Raw genomic sequence first — 16,986 nt, forward strand, 5'->3', positions numbered from 1 at the left:
AGAGATGAGATTGTCTCATATCCGGGGAAATCATAACCTATGACTAGGACGGGAAGAGGAAGCACTGCCTTTACTTCAGTGGGAATCTCCGCCTCAGCCTGCAAGCCAAGTGTTCACAGTGAGAAAAGCAAGAGAATAAGCTAATACTCCTGTCCTGAACAAGGCAGCAGCTCCTTGGTAAAGCTACTCCTTGATCGATCCTTTGCACCGGATTGTTCAAAGTGGACCCCAGGGGAGAAGTCAGAGCAAAGAACTTACCACCAAGCAGGTATGGTTTTTCTTTCTTTCTCTTTTGCTGGGGGCTGACCGCCCTTCAGCTCCATCCAAAAGATGTGTGTGAACACAAATATACCTTCTGTTTGAGGTCAGCATCACAGTGGGTCATGAGTCATGTTGACCTTGCTGCTGTCTCCTCATTTCTAGGTTGGAAAAAAAAGCATGGAAACAATCACTTAATGTTGAGCCCCATTACTGATGCTTTCTGGTCCTGCACTGGCCTCCTAGAAAAATCATCACAGGAGAAGCCTCAACTACTGCATGAGTTACCACAAGTCACACATACAACCAGCTCCCTGTTACAGGGCTGGAGTCCCTGGGCCCAGGAAATACCACCCCCCAGGACTGTGGGAGCTGGGGACTATGGGAACTGGGAGCAACTCAGTCCTGATTCCTTTTGGCCTGCTGGGTTAGTGCTGGCAGCCCCCTGAGGCCAAGGACAGCAGCATGACAGTCACCAGGACTCACCACCCCAAGGAGGGGCCCCTCAGAGCACCTGCCACACCCCTGCATAGTGCTACGGCTGAGTTGCCTCAGACCAGTGAGTTTTCTACCTCTACTATTGAAAGGGCACCTTCTCCCATAGAACCGAGTCTTGCCTGCATGTGCTCAGTGCCACCAAGTCCTTCTCTCCGCATTACAGCCCAGCTCGGCTGAAGCTATGGCCAGAGGCACTGCTTTAAGGCCACTCCATATCTAGGACAGGTCAACAGACACCTCTGAGGCCACTGAGTCTTGACTCAACGAATCAGCGATAGCAGGCCCTATTCCTCTCCCACATGGCCTCTAATGACGTGGCCAGAGTTGAAAGGATGCTAAGGGAGGCCTCAGAGACTTATTTAATCGGTTGGTTAATGGGAAAAAGTATTTTTCAGTACACAAATATGCTTTAAAAATATTTTAGTTGTGTCATAAAAGTCTAAACCTGGGATTGACAAACTATGGCTCACGGGCTAACTCTGGCCCACCAGCTGTTTTTATAAATGAAGCTTTACTGGAACACAGCCATGCCCATTCGTTATGTATTGTATATGGCTGTTTTTGCCCTACAACAGCAAAATTGACCAGTTGCAAAAGAGACAGTATGGCCCACAAAGCCTAAAATATTAACTATCTGGCCTTTAACAGAAAACGTTTGCCAACTCCTGATCTAAAAGCTGTCAGCTTGTTCCAAAATTATTATGGAATAAACCCAAGACAACCACAAAACTGACTAGACTAGGTTTTTTAGGTAATAACTTTTTAAATTATAAAGTAATACATGATTTCATGCTCCTTGAAAATGAGAAAGCAGTATAGATAAACCTAAATTCACCTTTGGCCATTCTGTCAATCCTAATCTCCAGTTTCCCCAAAAGTACTTAGTGTGATATATTTACTGCCAGACTATTGTGTCTGTGTGTGTGTCCATCTAAGCATAGATGTACTATTAAACATATCTGTTGTCATGTTGTTCTAATTCTGTTTTTCTACTCAATAGCATGACTTGGAGACTTTCCATATCTGTGTAGAGCTCTACTTCATTTATTTTAACTGCCATGTCATATTTCACAGTGTACACTTCTTTTTAGCCATTTTCTTTTTGATAGATATTTAAGCTTTCCCAATGCTTCAGTCTTACCAATGAACCTCACTGTGTTTTGTCTGCTTGTAGACATGTGCAAGTATTGCACTAGAGGAACTACTGAGAAGTTGAATTGCCACATCACAGGATATATGTGGTTCAATTTTTGGCTGCCAAACAGCCCTCCACAGTGCCCGAACCGACTGTACTCCCACCAGCAGAGAAGGATAGTTACTGTTCCTCCACACTCCAAACAATGCTTGCCTGTTTATTCAGTATTTTATCATTTTTTCCATTGAATTAGTGCAAATGACAACCCATTATTTCAATATTTTAATTTCCCTGATTATTAATGAAGTTGAGCATTCTTTTTATAGGACCCCTCTTGGCCATTGTATTTCTCTTCTTAAATTACCTATTCATATCCTTAGCTTATTTTATGTTGGATTTTTTTACTTCTTTGTAGGAGTTTGTTATTATTCTCAATGCAAATTATTTGATATGTGTGTAATATTCTCTCTAAGCCTTGTTTAAATCATACTTTTTAGCCAACAGAAATTTTTACTATTATTGTTGTTGTTAGTTTGATGTAGTTGAATCTGTCAGTTTCCCTCTTTCTGGATATTACTCTTTGAGGCTGATTTTTAAAAGATTTCTCAACTTCCAAGATTATGAAGCTACTTTGGTGCACCTTCCTGTAATACTTTTATTTAAAAAGTTAGTCTTTATTCACCTGGCACTTATTGCAATACATTATTTCAATGTACTGCAATACATTTTTTCAATGTACTGCAATACATTATTTCAATGTATTTATTGAAAAGTCCATCTTTTTCCTATTTGTTTGAAATGTCACCTCTATCATGTACTAAATTCCCACTTACACATGTCCATTTCTGTGTCCTTTTGTATTTATTTCCTATTCCTGAGCCAATTTCCACTATAATGTTTACCTTTTCTACTTGATTTTTTCCCCCAATAAATAGAAAATCTATTCCGTGTTTTGATATTTTGACTAGTTACCTTATGGAATTCTCTTAATAGTTATAAAAGCTTATCAGTTGATTCCTTTGGAATGTCTAGTTAGACAAACATATCATCTATATATAGTGAGAGTTTTGCTCCTTCCTTTCCAATCTTTACAAACCTTAATTTTTTGTGTCTTACTGGTTTTTCTTGGCCATCCAGCATAATGCTGAGTAGTAGCCATGAAAGAAGATAGTCTCAGAACTGATGCATACAGTTGTGTGGGTTGTATACTGCACAATTCTAGGGGATACTGTTTACAAACACTTAGATGTCCTAGGCATTCTCGTCATGTTCCTGATTTCCATTTTTATTTTGTACTATGAACTCATTTGGAACCTTCTCTTTGGGGTTCATTGAGATTGAAATTGTTTTCCTCTAGAGGATTTATTTTTGCTTTTGCCAGGAACCTGAGGACAGAACTAACTGGGACCACCATAAGCTTGGGGTCTACTGGCCACACAAATAGTGAGAACCCTGACCCAAACTTTCTTGATCGCAGGCCTGTTGTTAAGAATTTCAAAGGAGACTGTTCTTTTTGCTCTACCCAGAGCCAAGGCTGAGAAGGCCTGGGATAGACCTGTCTCCCTCCATGGTTTCTACTGAGGATGTCACTCTTAGGGGATCTTGAGTTTACAGTCTATGATCTGGTTAGGCTCTGGGCTTTGTGCCCTATTCTACCATTAAAATCCAGGCTCCAGGCCTACAGGAGTCCAGAAAACCGCAGGATGATCATGACTCCCCTTTCTCATGCCTCTGGCTTAGCATAATCTTATAAATTTTGGCCTCTTGAGACTTCCTTTACTTTTCTACCAGCTCAATCCTGCATGAAAAATGACACTCTTAAAAATTTAGTATTTCTAGGTGCTGTATACCAGGAGGATTTTCTCTAACCAACTTCTCCATAATAGTGCCAGCAATAAAATCTTTATTTTTTATTTTAATGACATTGATTCTAATGCTTCTCCAATAAGATACATAGTAAAAGTGTTTAGTAACTATTCCATATCAAGTTAGTGAAGCTCTCTTCTATTCCTCTTGGTTAACCAAGAATTTTAAATCATGAATGAATATTGAGTTTTATTAAATGCTATTCAGCATTTATTAATTTCCTTATCATATCTCCATAGTTAATTATATAGCTCATCCCAAGGGTGTTGGAAGCAGAGATGACCCAGTAGCCACTAGGACCCTTGGAATGCAGACCCATGATTTTTCCATTAAAAAGAACAATAAATTCAGGGAACGTGGACAACATTAATTCAAATTCTTAGTGTGGTTGCCATGTTCTGTTTGTTGAGCCATCAGACTCTTGCCCTCACACTTCAGATATTGGTGTCCTGGGCACAACCTGGGCAGGACAGGAGGAATGTGTAGGGAACCCCTCTTGCATACAGGGGCTTTTTAGGTGGCACAATTTGAAGGGGGCTGGGAAAAGTTCCCTGCAACACCTCCTGAACCTCTTTGAAACATCGATATAACAAACTGAATCTCCAGCTGGAAACTGACATAAAGAGACATATCCAAATCCCTCATGTAATGTTTGAAATAATTTTCCTGGATCTGTGTAAGTTCCAAAGAGTCAAACTATAAAACCACAGGCAATACTGGCACTACACATGTATTGATAAGATAGGCAGTTAACTCAGAGGCCACTGTGTCCTGTTAAATATTGGAAGAGGGTACTGTTTGTACTTATGACCTGGGCTGATGGCAGCTCTCAACTCTGATCTGTGTCTAGCAACCTTCTGACCTCTTGGATCTGATGACCAAGTCCCAGGAAGCATAAAGGCCAATTTTCATTTATGGCCCCCTGAAGATAGCAGCTGACTTCTCTTTCTTGAATTCATAAACTGTGACTTTGGCTATCTGAGTTTCCTCTGGAGGCCTGCCCCACGCCAGGGCCAATGAGGAGGCTTTTGTGAATAATACTTGATTTGTTTCATAAAGAATTTAAAACATATAGCCTCATTTTGTCCCCATGAATTCTGTGAAAAAACAACTTGCATCATGTATCTATCTACATGACAGGCAGAATCAGAATAAGGGAAAAGAAAAGATGTTCTGGCCAGGCATGGTGGGTCATGCCTGTAATCCCAGCACCTTGGGAGGCCGAGACGGGTGGATCACTTCAGGTCAGGAGTTTAAGACCAGCCTGGCCAACATGGCGAAAACCCGTCTCTACTAAAAATACAAAAATCATCCAGGTGTGGTGGCACACACGTGTAATTCCAGCTACTCGGGAGGCTGAGGCACGAGAATCATTTGAACCCAGAGGGTGGAGGTTGCAGTGAGCAGAGATCGTACCATGGCACTCCAACCTAGGGGACAGAGTGAGACTGCCTCCAAAAAAAAAAAAAAAAAAAAAGCTCCGTCATTAATTGACTTCATGAACTGGAACACACCCCAGAGCCCCAGTTTCCTCATTTGCAAAAGAGATAATAAGAACTGCCCTGCCCCCGACTCCCTTATTCAACTTGGGATAAGCCCTGCCCTGCCTTCCTCACAGACACCTTGACATGAAGTTGTAATTTTGAAATCATTTTGTAAACAGCAAAACTTGTGCAAATGTGAGTTAAATTCACCAAACATCTCCCTTCACTGAACAACGCCAACGGTTTTATAGGCATCACTTGCCTGCATCTTAGAAATTCAGTATTCTTATATTACATTCCCCTTACCTGCTTTTTTCTCTTTATCCTCTGGTCAGTTCTGCTATTAATATGTGTGTGTGTGTGTGTGTGTGTGTATGTATGTGTATCTTGGAGATAGTAGGATGATTATATAATCTAATTATGCGTGTGTGTATATATATGTGTGTGTACACACATGATTAAATATAATCGTGTGTATGTATATATATGTATGTATACACACACACATAATTAAATATAATCCTGTTATCTCCAAGAGTTTCTATCCCAAAGATTATCGTTTTTTGTTTTTAACCATTTACCCCCTTTTACGTAGACTCTGTTGCTTCAACTTCAAGTTGCCCACTCTTCTCTTCCCATGATCTCAGTGACCCGGTTCCAAAGCTTGTGCTTTGACTCCTTTGAAGACTAAATATATCTGTATGTCCTCCCCACATCCTTTTCCTAGGAAGGAACTATCTCACCCTCAAATGTATATTGACTTTAAAAAATTATTATTATTATTTTAAGAGACAGGGTCTTACTGTGTCACCTAGGCTGGAGAGCAGTGGTATGATCATGGCTCACTGCAGTCTTGAACTCCTGGGCTCAAGCAATCCTCTCGCCTCAGCCCCCCAAATAGCTGGGACTACAGGTGTGTGCCACCATGCCCAGACACATTTAAATTTATTTTTGGTAGAGACAGAGTCGCACTTTGTTGCCCAGGTTCATCTGAAATTCCTGGCCTCAAGTGATCCTCCTGCCTCAGCCCCCCTAAGCATTGGGATTACAGGTGTGAGCCACCATCCCTGGCCATTATATATACAGATTTATTTATTTATTATCATTTGATTGAGACAAGTTCTCATTCTCTTGCCCAGGCTGAAGTGCAGTGGGACAATCATGGCTCACTGTAGCCTTGACCTCCTGGGCTCAAGTGTTCTTCCTGCCTCAGCCTCCCAAGTAGCTGGGACTACAGGGCCCATGTCACCACACTTGGCTAATTTTTTATTTTTTTGTAGAGATGGCATCTCACTATATTGCCCAGGCTTGTCTCGAACTCCTGGCCTCAAATGATCCTCCTGTTTCAGCTTCCCTAAGTGCTGGGATTACAGGTGTGAGCCACTGTGCCCGGCCTGTATATTGACTTTAAACAACAATTTATAATGTGAGTCATTTCACATATCTCTTTGATTATTTATTTTATTTCCTAGCACCATGAAGTTGTTTTTATTGACAAGATCATCTCCTCCATGCCAGTCTGTTTGTGTACTGCCAATTTTCTGTCTGGTTAGTTGGATTTCTTAGGTCCTGCTACTACTGCAAGTATGGACTGCAGACCCATAGCATCAGCTCACCTGGGAGCTTGTGAGATGCTGAAGCTCAGACCCACCACAGACCTACTGAATGGGAATTTGCATTTTCATAAGCTCCTGGGTGATCTGTATGTACATGAAAGCTGGAGGATCACTCTCTTGGATTGTAAGCACAGGCTCCAGGTTACCTTAAACAGGGGCACTTCTGAAGCAGGCATGGGAGAGAAGGAAGGCAAAAATCTCAACTGCCAGGGCCCTGACCTCCTAGAGATTAAAATATAGTTCAGAACTCAGGTTGGGATCAAATGCAGTTTAATTGACATGGTTATCTTTTTCTTCGTTTTTGTAGTGCTTTTAAACTACTGTATTAGTCCATGTTCACATTGCTGATAAAGACATACCTGAGACTGGGTAAGTTACAAAGAAAAAGAGGTTCAATGGACTCACAGTTCCATGTGGCTGGGGAGGCCTCACAAACATGGTGGAAGGCAAACGGCATGTCTTACATGGTGGCAGGCAAGAGAGAGAATGAGAACCAAGCAAAAGGGGTTTCCCCTTATAAAACCATCAGATCCCATGAGGCTTATTCACTGCCACAAGAACAGTGGGGGAAACTGCCCCCATGATTCAATTACCTCCCACCAGGTCCCTCCCACATATGTAGCATCATGCAAGCTGCAATTCAAGATGAGATTTGGGTGGGGACACAGACAAACCATATCAACTACTGATGTTACTTTCCTTTGTTTCCTTTCTTTCTGCTGCTTCTCCTCCTCACAGCTTCTGTTTCCTCGGGGTCCTTCCTGCTTCACAGCTTCCCTGTCCTGCCTTCTCTCTGAGTGCACTGTGGCTGCCATGCACAGGGCAGGACTGAGACACCCCAACCAGTCTACTATTTTGGCTTCCCTTTCAATTTAAATTCAATTTAAATATTCTTTAAATATTTGATCAACATTTATTTGGTGATGTTCTTTTTTTAATTTGTGGTAAAATATACAGAAGGAGCAGGATTGAAAAATTAATTAATTAATTCTGGTAAAATTCAAATAACAAATTTTACCGTCTTAAGCATTTCTAAGTGTATAGCTCAATAATGTTAAGTATATTTTCATTGTTGTGCAGCCAATCTCCAGAGGTTTTTCATCTTTTAAAAATGGAAACTCTACCCATTAAACAACTCCCATTCCCCTCAGCCCACAGCCCCTGGCAACCACCATTCTACTTTCTGCTTCCATGAGCTTGACTACTATACCTCAAATTTGTCTTTCTGTGACTGGCTTATTTCACTTAGCATAATGTCCTCAAGGTTCATCCACATTGTAGCATGTATTAGAATTTCCTTTTTTTAAGGCTGACTCATATTCTATTGTAGTATGTCCCATGTTTTGTTTATCCATTCATCAATTGATGAAATTTGGGTTGCTTCTACATTTTGTCTATTGTGAATAGTGCTGCTGTGAACATCAGTGTACAAATATCTCTTCAAGACCCCGATTTCAGTTCTTTTTCGATATACATCCAGAAATGGTTGCTGAATTATATGATAATTCTATTTCAATTTTCTGAGAAATTGCCATATCGTTATCTATAATGGCTACACCATTTTTACATTTCTACCACCTGAGTCCAGGGTTCCCATTTGTCTACAGCCTTGCCAACACTTGTTATTTTCTGTTTATGTGATAGCCGCCATCCTGAGTGTAAAGTGATGTTTCATTACGGTTTCTCTTTGCATTTGCCTTATGATTAATGATGTTGAGTACTTTTTCACGTGCTTGTTGGCAAGTGATGTTCTTTTAAATGTGTACTATGGTCTTTATGGTCAAAATAAGTAATTTATTCTGTGTAATTTTCCAAACCACACAACTTCTTGGAAGGCATGTTTAAGTGTTTACATAATAAAACAGTACATTTCTTCCTTGCAAACAGCCCTAAACCACATATTATTCCATTTCTGGCTCTGTCTGCCAACTTCAATGGGCTGTCCTCAGGTTTGGGTTGGCTGGAGTGGCCCTGTGTGACAGGCATGTGAGTGTCCCTGAGCACCGTACAGATACTAGTCTGCATTGTCAAGGAGTGTTTTAAGTCTCCACCTCAGGGTGATGACTGCTTTGGTAGGAAAGGAGGCAATTTAAAATTCACCTGATGTCTGATTCGTTCCAATAATGTTTTGGTGTCTTTGAATATGGCAGCCCCCTAGGCAGCAGCCCAGCCAGCAGACCTTATAACTTAGCTCTGTCTGTATGTCTGACATCCAGACTTACTAGAAGAGGATCTAAATGGGTCAGGGAATTACTTGTCCCCGGGACAGAGCAATTACACCATCCCTCACGGCCCCAGAAGGCCTATGGACCTTTGTTTGGGCACCAGGTGCTCCTCTTAGAGCAGGTTTGGGGTGGGCTTGGCCTCCAGAGTGGCCTCCTCCTGCAAGGTCAGGCTAGATTAACATCTGTGAGAGTCTCCTGTACAAGGAGAGGTGGGAGGCTGTGAACACTCCTATGTAACACCATTTGTCCCCTTGTGTAATTGCTTCACCAATGTTGACAGCTCATGTGACACACCTGTCTTCTTCTGATGGAGGAAGGAAGTAATACTATTTTCTATCAAAAGGATTCTTTGATCATCCCTGTCCTAAAAAAAAGTTACTTAATGGGTCTCTTGTCAAAATCAGTGATATGGTTTGGATGTTTTGTCCCTTCCAAATCTCATGTTGAAATATGACCTCCAGGCCGGGCGCAGTGGCTCACAACTGTAACCCCAGCACTTTGGGAGGCTGAGGCGGGCAGATCACTTGAGGTCAGGAGTTTGAGACCAGCCTGGCCAACATGGTGAAACCCCATCTCTACTAAAAATACAAAAATTAGATGTGGAATTCAGAGTGGAAACAGGTGTGAGAGGGTTCAACAGAAGAAAACATAGCTGCCAAGTGTTTGAGTCCATCGGCAAGTTTGGGCTGGCCTTAGCTGTTGCAGAAGGCATGGTGAACTCTGCCTTATATAACGTGGATGTTGGGCACAGAACTGTCATCTTTGACTGATTCTGTGAAGTACAGGACGTTGCAGTAGGGTAAGGGACTCACTTTCTCATACCATGGGTACAGAAACCAATTATCTTTGACCACCGTTCTCAACCACATAATGTGCCAGTCATCACTGGTAGCAAAGATTTACAGAATGTCAACATCATACTGTGCATCCTCTTTGGGGCTGTCACTAGCCAGCTTCCTCGCATCTTCACTAGCATCGGAGAAGACTATGATGAGCGTGTGCTGCCATCCATCACTACTGAGATCCTCAAGTCAGTGGTGGCTCGCTTTGATGCTGGAGAACTAATCACCCAGAGAGAGCTGGTCTCCAGGCAGGTGAGCAACAGCCTTACGGAGCGAGCAGCCAGCTTTGGGCTCATCTTGGACAATGTGTCTTTGACACATCTGACCTTCGGGAAGGAGTTCACAGAAGCAGTGGAAGCCAAACAGGTGGTTCAGCAGGATGCAGAGAGGGCCAGAGCTCACTGGCCACTGCAGGGGACGGCCTGATGGAGCTGTGCAAGCTGGAAGCAGCGGAGGACATCACGTACCAGCTCTCTCGCTCTTGGAACATCACCAATCTGCCGGCAGGGCAGTCCGTGCTCTTCCAGCTGCCCCAGTGAGGGCCCACCCTGCCTACACCTCTGTGGGCCAACTAGGCCAGAGCCCCAATGATTCTTAACACTCCCTTCCTTCTGCCTCCACCCCAGAAATCACTGTGAAATTTCATGATTGGCTTAAAGTGAAGGAAATACAGATAAAATCATTTCAGATCTCTAAAAAAAAAAAAAAAAAAATACAAAATTTAGCTGGACGTGGTGGCACATGCCTGTAATCCCAGCTACTCCAGAAGCTGAGGTAGGAGAATCACTTGAACCCAGGAGGCAGAGGATATAGTGAGCCGAGATCGCACCACTGCCCTCCAGAGTGGCTGACAGAGCAAGACTCCATCTCAAAAACCAAAACAAAAAAAAGAAATGTGACCTCCAATGTTGGAGGTAGGCCTGGTGGGAGGTGTTTGGTCATGGGGGTGGATCCCTCATGACTGGTTTGGTACCCTCGGTAATGAGTGATTCTCACTCTTAGTTCATACAAGAGCTGGTTGTTTAAAGAGCCCGGCACCTCCTCTCTCTCTTGCTCCCTCTTGCTGTGTGACATGCTGGCTCCCGCTTCACCTTCTACCATGCTTGTAAGCTTCCTGAGACCTCACCAGAAGCAGATGCTGGTGCCACGCTTGTACAGCCTTCAGAAGCATGAGCCAAACAAACCTTTTTTCTTCATAAATTACCCAGCCTCAGATTCGTTTGTAGCAACACAAAATGGACTAACACAATCAGATCTCACTATAACTCTGGAAACCTGCTGCCCACCCATTCTCTTCTAGCCAAAGTCCACTTTTTCCCCTCCAGAGTTACCGCAAGGAAAATGAACAGCCTCAATCCTTGCCACTCAGGCAAGATTAAAGAGTTACATTGCAGCAGAGAGGCAGGACAAGACCACTGTGGGCCAAGCGATCCCAACCCTGCCCAATCAGTGGAGGCTGCCTTCTGGAGGGTGTAAGGGAGGATCAGTTTCCTCACCTCTTCCAGCTTCTAGATGCCATGGCAATCCGTGGCTCACAGCCCCTTCTTCCATCTTCAAATCCAGCAACTCAGCAACTGACCCTTTTTCCACATCACGTCTCTTTCTCTGATCAAACCCAGGAAAGTTTTTCTAATTTTAAGATTCATGTGATTAGACTAGGCCTGCCTGGATAATTCAGGACACTCCCCATCTCCAGGTTCTGTACCCTCATCACATCTGCAAAGTCCCTTTTGCCATATAAGGAAACATATTCACATGTTCTGGGGATAAGGGTGCAGGCATCTTTGAGCGCCATTATTCTATCTACCATAAGGACACAATCAAAAACATTATAGAGGCATGCCAGGCAATTAGTTAGTGAAACAGTTATGACATTTTTCTGAATTCTGTGATGTTGTTACTTGTCCTTTTTAATGTTTGTCATTTGTTGTGATTTCTTTTCTCATTCTTTCTTACAAATATTCTCTTTGGTACATAATTTTGTATTTGTAATTTCATATTTTTTAAAATTATTTTTTAGACAGGATCTCACTCTGTCACCCAGGCTGGAATGCAGTGGCATGATCCTAGCTCACCGCAGCCTTGAACTCCTGGGCTCAGGCAATCCTCCCACCTCAGACTCCCAAGTAGCTAGGACTACAGGCATGCACCAACATGCCCAGCTGAGTTTTTTTGTTTATTTCTTTTGGGGGGGGTGTTTTTTTTTTTTTGAGATAGAGTCTCACTCTGCTGCCCAGACTGGAGTTGTGTGAACATGGCTCACTGCAGCCTCAACCTCCTGGGCTCATGTAATCTTTTTACCTCAGCCTCCTGAGTAGCTGGGACCACAGGTACGCACCACCACACTTGGCTAATTTTTAAACTTTTTGTAGAGACAGGGTCTCACCGTGTCACCCAGGCATATCTTGAACTCCTGGACTCAAGTGATCCTCCCACTTTGGCCTCCCAAAGTGCTGAGTTTATAGGTGTGAGCCACTCACCCAGCCTTTTTTTTTTTTTTTAAGAGATAGGGTCTTGCTATATTGTCCAGGCTGGTTTCATACTCCTCACAATTGATCCTTCCACCTCAGCCTCCCAAAGTGCTGACATTAGAGGCATGAGCCCCCACACCTGGCCTATATTCTTTTTTCTTAAATAGGACTGCCCAGGCCAGGTGCTGTGGTTCATGCCTGTAATCCCAGCATTTTGGGTGGCCAAGACAGGTGGATCACCTGAGGTCAGGAGTTCAAGATTAGACTGGCCAACATGGTGAAAAACCTGTCACTACTGAAAATACAAAATTAATCTGGTGTAGTGGTCCATGCCTTGTAGTCCCAGCTACTCGGGAGGCTGAGCCAGAAGAATCGCTCGAACCCAGGAGACAGAGGTTGCAGTGTGCAGAGATCGCGCCTTTGCACTCCAGCCTGAGTGACAAGATTGAAACTCTGTCTTAAAATAAATAAATTAATTAAATTAAATAACGTAAAATAAAATAAAATAGGACTGCCCAAATTGTGTAAGCCTCAGAACTCACATAAGCTGACTAAAGGGCACCTCTACTCGCCCATTGACTAACCTGAACACTAGATGAAATTTCTCTTCCAAACACCACTAGTTGGGGAGTCGGCTCTTGGCTGGGGTTGGTCAGTGCACAGGCCAGTAAGGGAGCTGGGCAGGTGCAGAAGTGGAGACTAGCTGTGTCCCAGACAGCGACTCTCCAGCTGTGACCCTGGAGAGTCCTTTAGCAGGGCAAAGTACAACGTAGCCAGACCTTAAGGGATGCCTCAGTAACAGATAAGCTTTGTGTGCCTGCAGGGGGACGGGAAGAGGGTGGGGCAGGAGAGGGAGATAAAAGGACTCTGAGGCATTGTACCGTGAATTCCTTCAGTCTGCTGCTCTGCTCAGCCAATCAGCCCTGCCTCCCTTGTTTACGACCACACAGCACTGCTGTGTGTCTGCCTTTCTTTGTGACTCCTCTCTAGCCTCCGCATGGCCAGCAGCCCTCTTCTTTTCTCCTACTCTCTTAAGAAACATGCCCATCACCTGCAGTTTCTCTGGGCTCCCCGTTAATCCGCCTTCCTCATCTCCTAATGCTGCCTCCTCCCTCCCATTGCCATTGCCTGGAAATAGTCAAGGCCGGGTTCTGTTCTTTTGCTTGAATTTCTTTCACTTGGCTTCTTGACTCTTTCTAAACTACAATTCCCCCATTCTCACTGCCTTAGTTTTCCCTCTGTGTTTCTCAAACTATATCCCACCACACCCTGACAAGGGCTTCTCTCCCGTAGATCATCCCCTTTCTAGTATTTTGCTAGAAATATATAGTGGGATTTTCTCTTTTGCCCTACATCGTCACTAAACTTACCAACCTAATAGGCAGTGTCTTGCACCTTCTACTGATCATTTCATTCTTTCTTGCACTAAAGATGACCACTTCCCATGTCTGTACCCAATTCCAATTTGGCCCAGATGTATCTGCAGCACTCACCCGTGTTCTCACCCCAAGTCTCTAAATATTTGACTCCAAAGGTCACTAGTGGATCACCTCCCTGCCTCTCACTTTCCCCCAAGGCACAAAGTCTTCTCCCAGCACCTCCCTTTAGTCCTTCCCTTCCTCATGTTTCTTCTGCAGGGGGAGGAACAGGTTCAACTATGTGATTTTTTTCTAGTTTGTAGTTGTGATCTACCCTGTACCACTGAATCATCTCAAATCATTTAAACACTCACACCAAGTGTGCTGCACTTCATGGCTTAATCCCCTGTTGATCAGAAAACCCCAGGTCCCTGGAACTGAAGCAGGGTCTTATTCAGCCTGACATGACCTGAAATTTCTCCCTGACTCCTTTCCCAGCCCCAAGACAGGGGACTTGCAAGAGTCCCTGTGTTGAGCCTCCTTGGAACCCACTGTCCTCCGTTGGTCATGTTCCACCCAGCAGGTTCTGTCTAGTTCTAATCCTTACAACACTGCTCGCATCCCTTCCTTGCTCCATTGTCCAGCCCTGAGCTCCCTCAAGCCTTGTACTGCTCTCCCCTTTTCCCTTCCCTCCCAACCCTATTCTTCTCCTCTCTACATACTCCTGGGAGCCTTGCTCCTTCTGTAGCAGAAACTTCACACACATTTTCTTTTAAATTCCTCTCATTGCTATCTCCAGTCGCACTGCTCTTCTTCATTTCTTTCCCTCCACGTTCAAACTTGTCTTCTCTGGAGGGCATGCTCTCCTGGGGGCTTCCCCTGGCCCAGCCTCAGCGTGGCGTCTGCCTTTCTGGTTCCTTCCTGCCTTCTCTCCCCTCACTTCTTGCCCTGCCAGATCTGTCTAAGGCAACAGCCCCCGCAGCAGTGCGCTCTCCTCTTCCTCTTCATGCCCAAAGCCATGTCAGCCTCTTTTTAGCAGCTTCCATTTTATTGTAGGGACACTAAGCATAGAGAAGTTAGTGAGTAAAGCGAGTTAGTTCAACATCAGTGGCAAGGGCTAGGACATGGCCTCCTGACTATGACAAGACAATACCCATTATATCTCCAGCCGCCGGGAGCAAAAAACAAAGTCCTCTGACCTCCAGGACGCTACTGGCCAGCTGGGTCCTGTTTGGTCACAATCAGTCATTCCCATGTTTATGTGTGTGTCATTCATGGAAGACCTCCCCTCTCCCTTTAATAGGGGATTTGGGGCCTCTTAGCAAACGAAGTAACTGCACAAAGACGTATGTGTGTGTGTGTGTGTGTGTGTCCCCTTCTCATTCTTATGAAGTCCTAAATGCTCCTCCACTACCCCCAAACAAACACAGGGGATCTTATACTGAAAATCAGCATTCACAGAAAGGAAATGGCCTCATGAGGAAGCAGCAGGAACAACCTGTTTATGGGAGAGTTCAGTGGGCCAGGCAGGAGGTGTCACGGCCCTTCCTCTGCATCTGCCATACCTCCTTCTTCAAGCTGTTTAGGTGGTGCTCTAGGGTGTCAGCCTCCAGGCATTCAGCCATCAGACTCTTACTCTAAAGAGGAAAGGGAAAACTGAGGAAATACAGGCAATTATAGAGGAGAAAATAAAAATAATTCCAACCCCAAATTCATCACTATTTCAATTCTCCGTATATGCATATCTACACACACAGATACATACATACATATCTCTAAAATAGAGCATATACAGGACATTATTATTATTGTAGTTTTAAACCTTCAATATTGTTTTATATGCACCCACATATTTACCCTTTTTAGTTCTCCACATTCCCTCCTGAAGTTCCATGCTCCCCACTGGCTTTTGCCAGGATAACTTTCTTTGGTATTACTTGTAATGCGAGTATCTGCTGGCAACAAATTCTTCAGTCTTTGTCTGAAAATGTCTTTATTTTGCCTTTACAATAGAAGGATAATTAAACTGTTGGTCAAATTCTTGGATAGCAATAAAGATATCAACCCATTGTCTTTTCTGTTTTACAATTTCAACTGAAAAGTCAACCATTAATCTTAGTTTTATTTCTTTGTGGTTAATTCTTTTTTCTGGTCATTTGTAAGATTCGTTTTCTTGTCATTGATTTCCAGCAATTTTATGATGTGTGGGTAGGTGTATGGGTAGGTATGTGTGTTTTTAATCCTTCTTTCATTAGTTTCAAAAACTTCTTGGCAAGTGTGTTTTCCCAGATTGCTTCTGTCCCAGTCTTGTGTCCGTAACATATGTTAGGCTATTTCACTGAGTCTTGTGTGTCTCTTACACCCTGTTCTTTTCTTAATGCTCTTTTTTGTTTGTTTCTGTGCTTTGGTTTATATATTTTCTGTTGATCTAATTTTGAATTCGCTATCACTGTCTGTTGCTGATTCAATCTGTTGTTAAAACATCCAATGAGTTGTCAGTTTCAGATATTGTACTGTTAATTTCTGGAATGTCCAGAAATGTCCAGTTGATTATTTTTAAAAATAGCATTATTGAGAGACAGCTTATGTATCGTAAAGTCTAATCATTTAAGTGAACAATTGAATAACTTTTAGTATATTTAGAGTTGTGCAGCTATCATCAAAATCTAATTCCAGGACATATCTATGCTCCAAAAAGTACTCGGGAGGCTGAGGCAGGAGAATGGCGTGAACCTGGGAGGCGGAGCTTGCAGTGAGCCAAGATCGCGCCACTGCACTCCAGCCTGGGTGACAAAGCGAGACTCCGTCTCAAAAAAAAAAAAAAAGAAAAAAGAAACCTCATGTCCATTTGCAGCCACTCTCTATTCCACTTTCAGCCACAGGCAACCACGAATCTACTTTCTCTATGGATTTGCCTTTCCTGGACATGTAATATAAGCGGAGCTATACAATATGCGGTCTTTGGGTGTACTTCTTTCACTTAGAATAATGTTTTCAAGGTTCATCTGTGCTGTAGCATGTATCCTTCATTCTTTTAAACTGCTGAATAGAATTTCATTGTATATTAGTATTCCAGGTGTATTCCACATTTTATTGATCCACGAACCAGTTGATGAATATGTGGGTCGGGTTTTGGGCTATTATGAATAATGCTGCTGTGAACATTTGTGTACAGTTTTTGTGTGTGGGCATAGCTTTTCATTTCTCTTGGGTGGATATGTAGAAGTGGAATT

General features: G+C 43.2%; 1 protein-coding gene across 1 annotated transcript in view; it reads left to right on the forward strand.

The window, feature by feature from the left end:
* Nucleotides 1–723: 723 nt before the first annotated feature.
* Nucleotides 724–16,986, forward strand: part of NR1I2 (nuclear receptor subfamily 1 group I member 2) — a 37,257-nt gene continuing 20,994 nt past the window's right edge. Inside the window, exons 1-2 of the mRNA XM_063630656.1 lie at nucleotides 724–806; nucleotides 10,105–10,116. Of these exons, the coding sequence (XP_063486726.1) occupies nucleotides 724–806; nucleotides 10,105–10,116 (95 nt within the window). The remainder of the gene's footprint in view (nucleotides 807–10,104; nucleotides 10,117–16,986) is intronic.

Source organism: Symphalangus syndactylus, chromosome 21 (genome assembly GCF_028878055.3).
Source record: "Symphalangus syndactylus isolate Jambi chromosome 21, NHGRI_mSymSyn1-v2.1_pri, whole genome shotgun sequence".
In the NCBI taxonomy this organism is placed as follows: Eukaryota; Metazoa; Chordata; class Mammalia; order Primates; family Hylobatidae; genus Symphalangus; species Symphalangus syndactylus.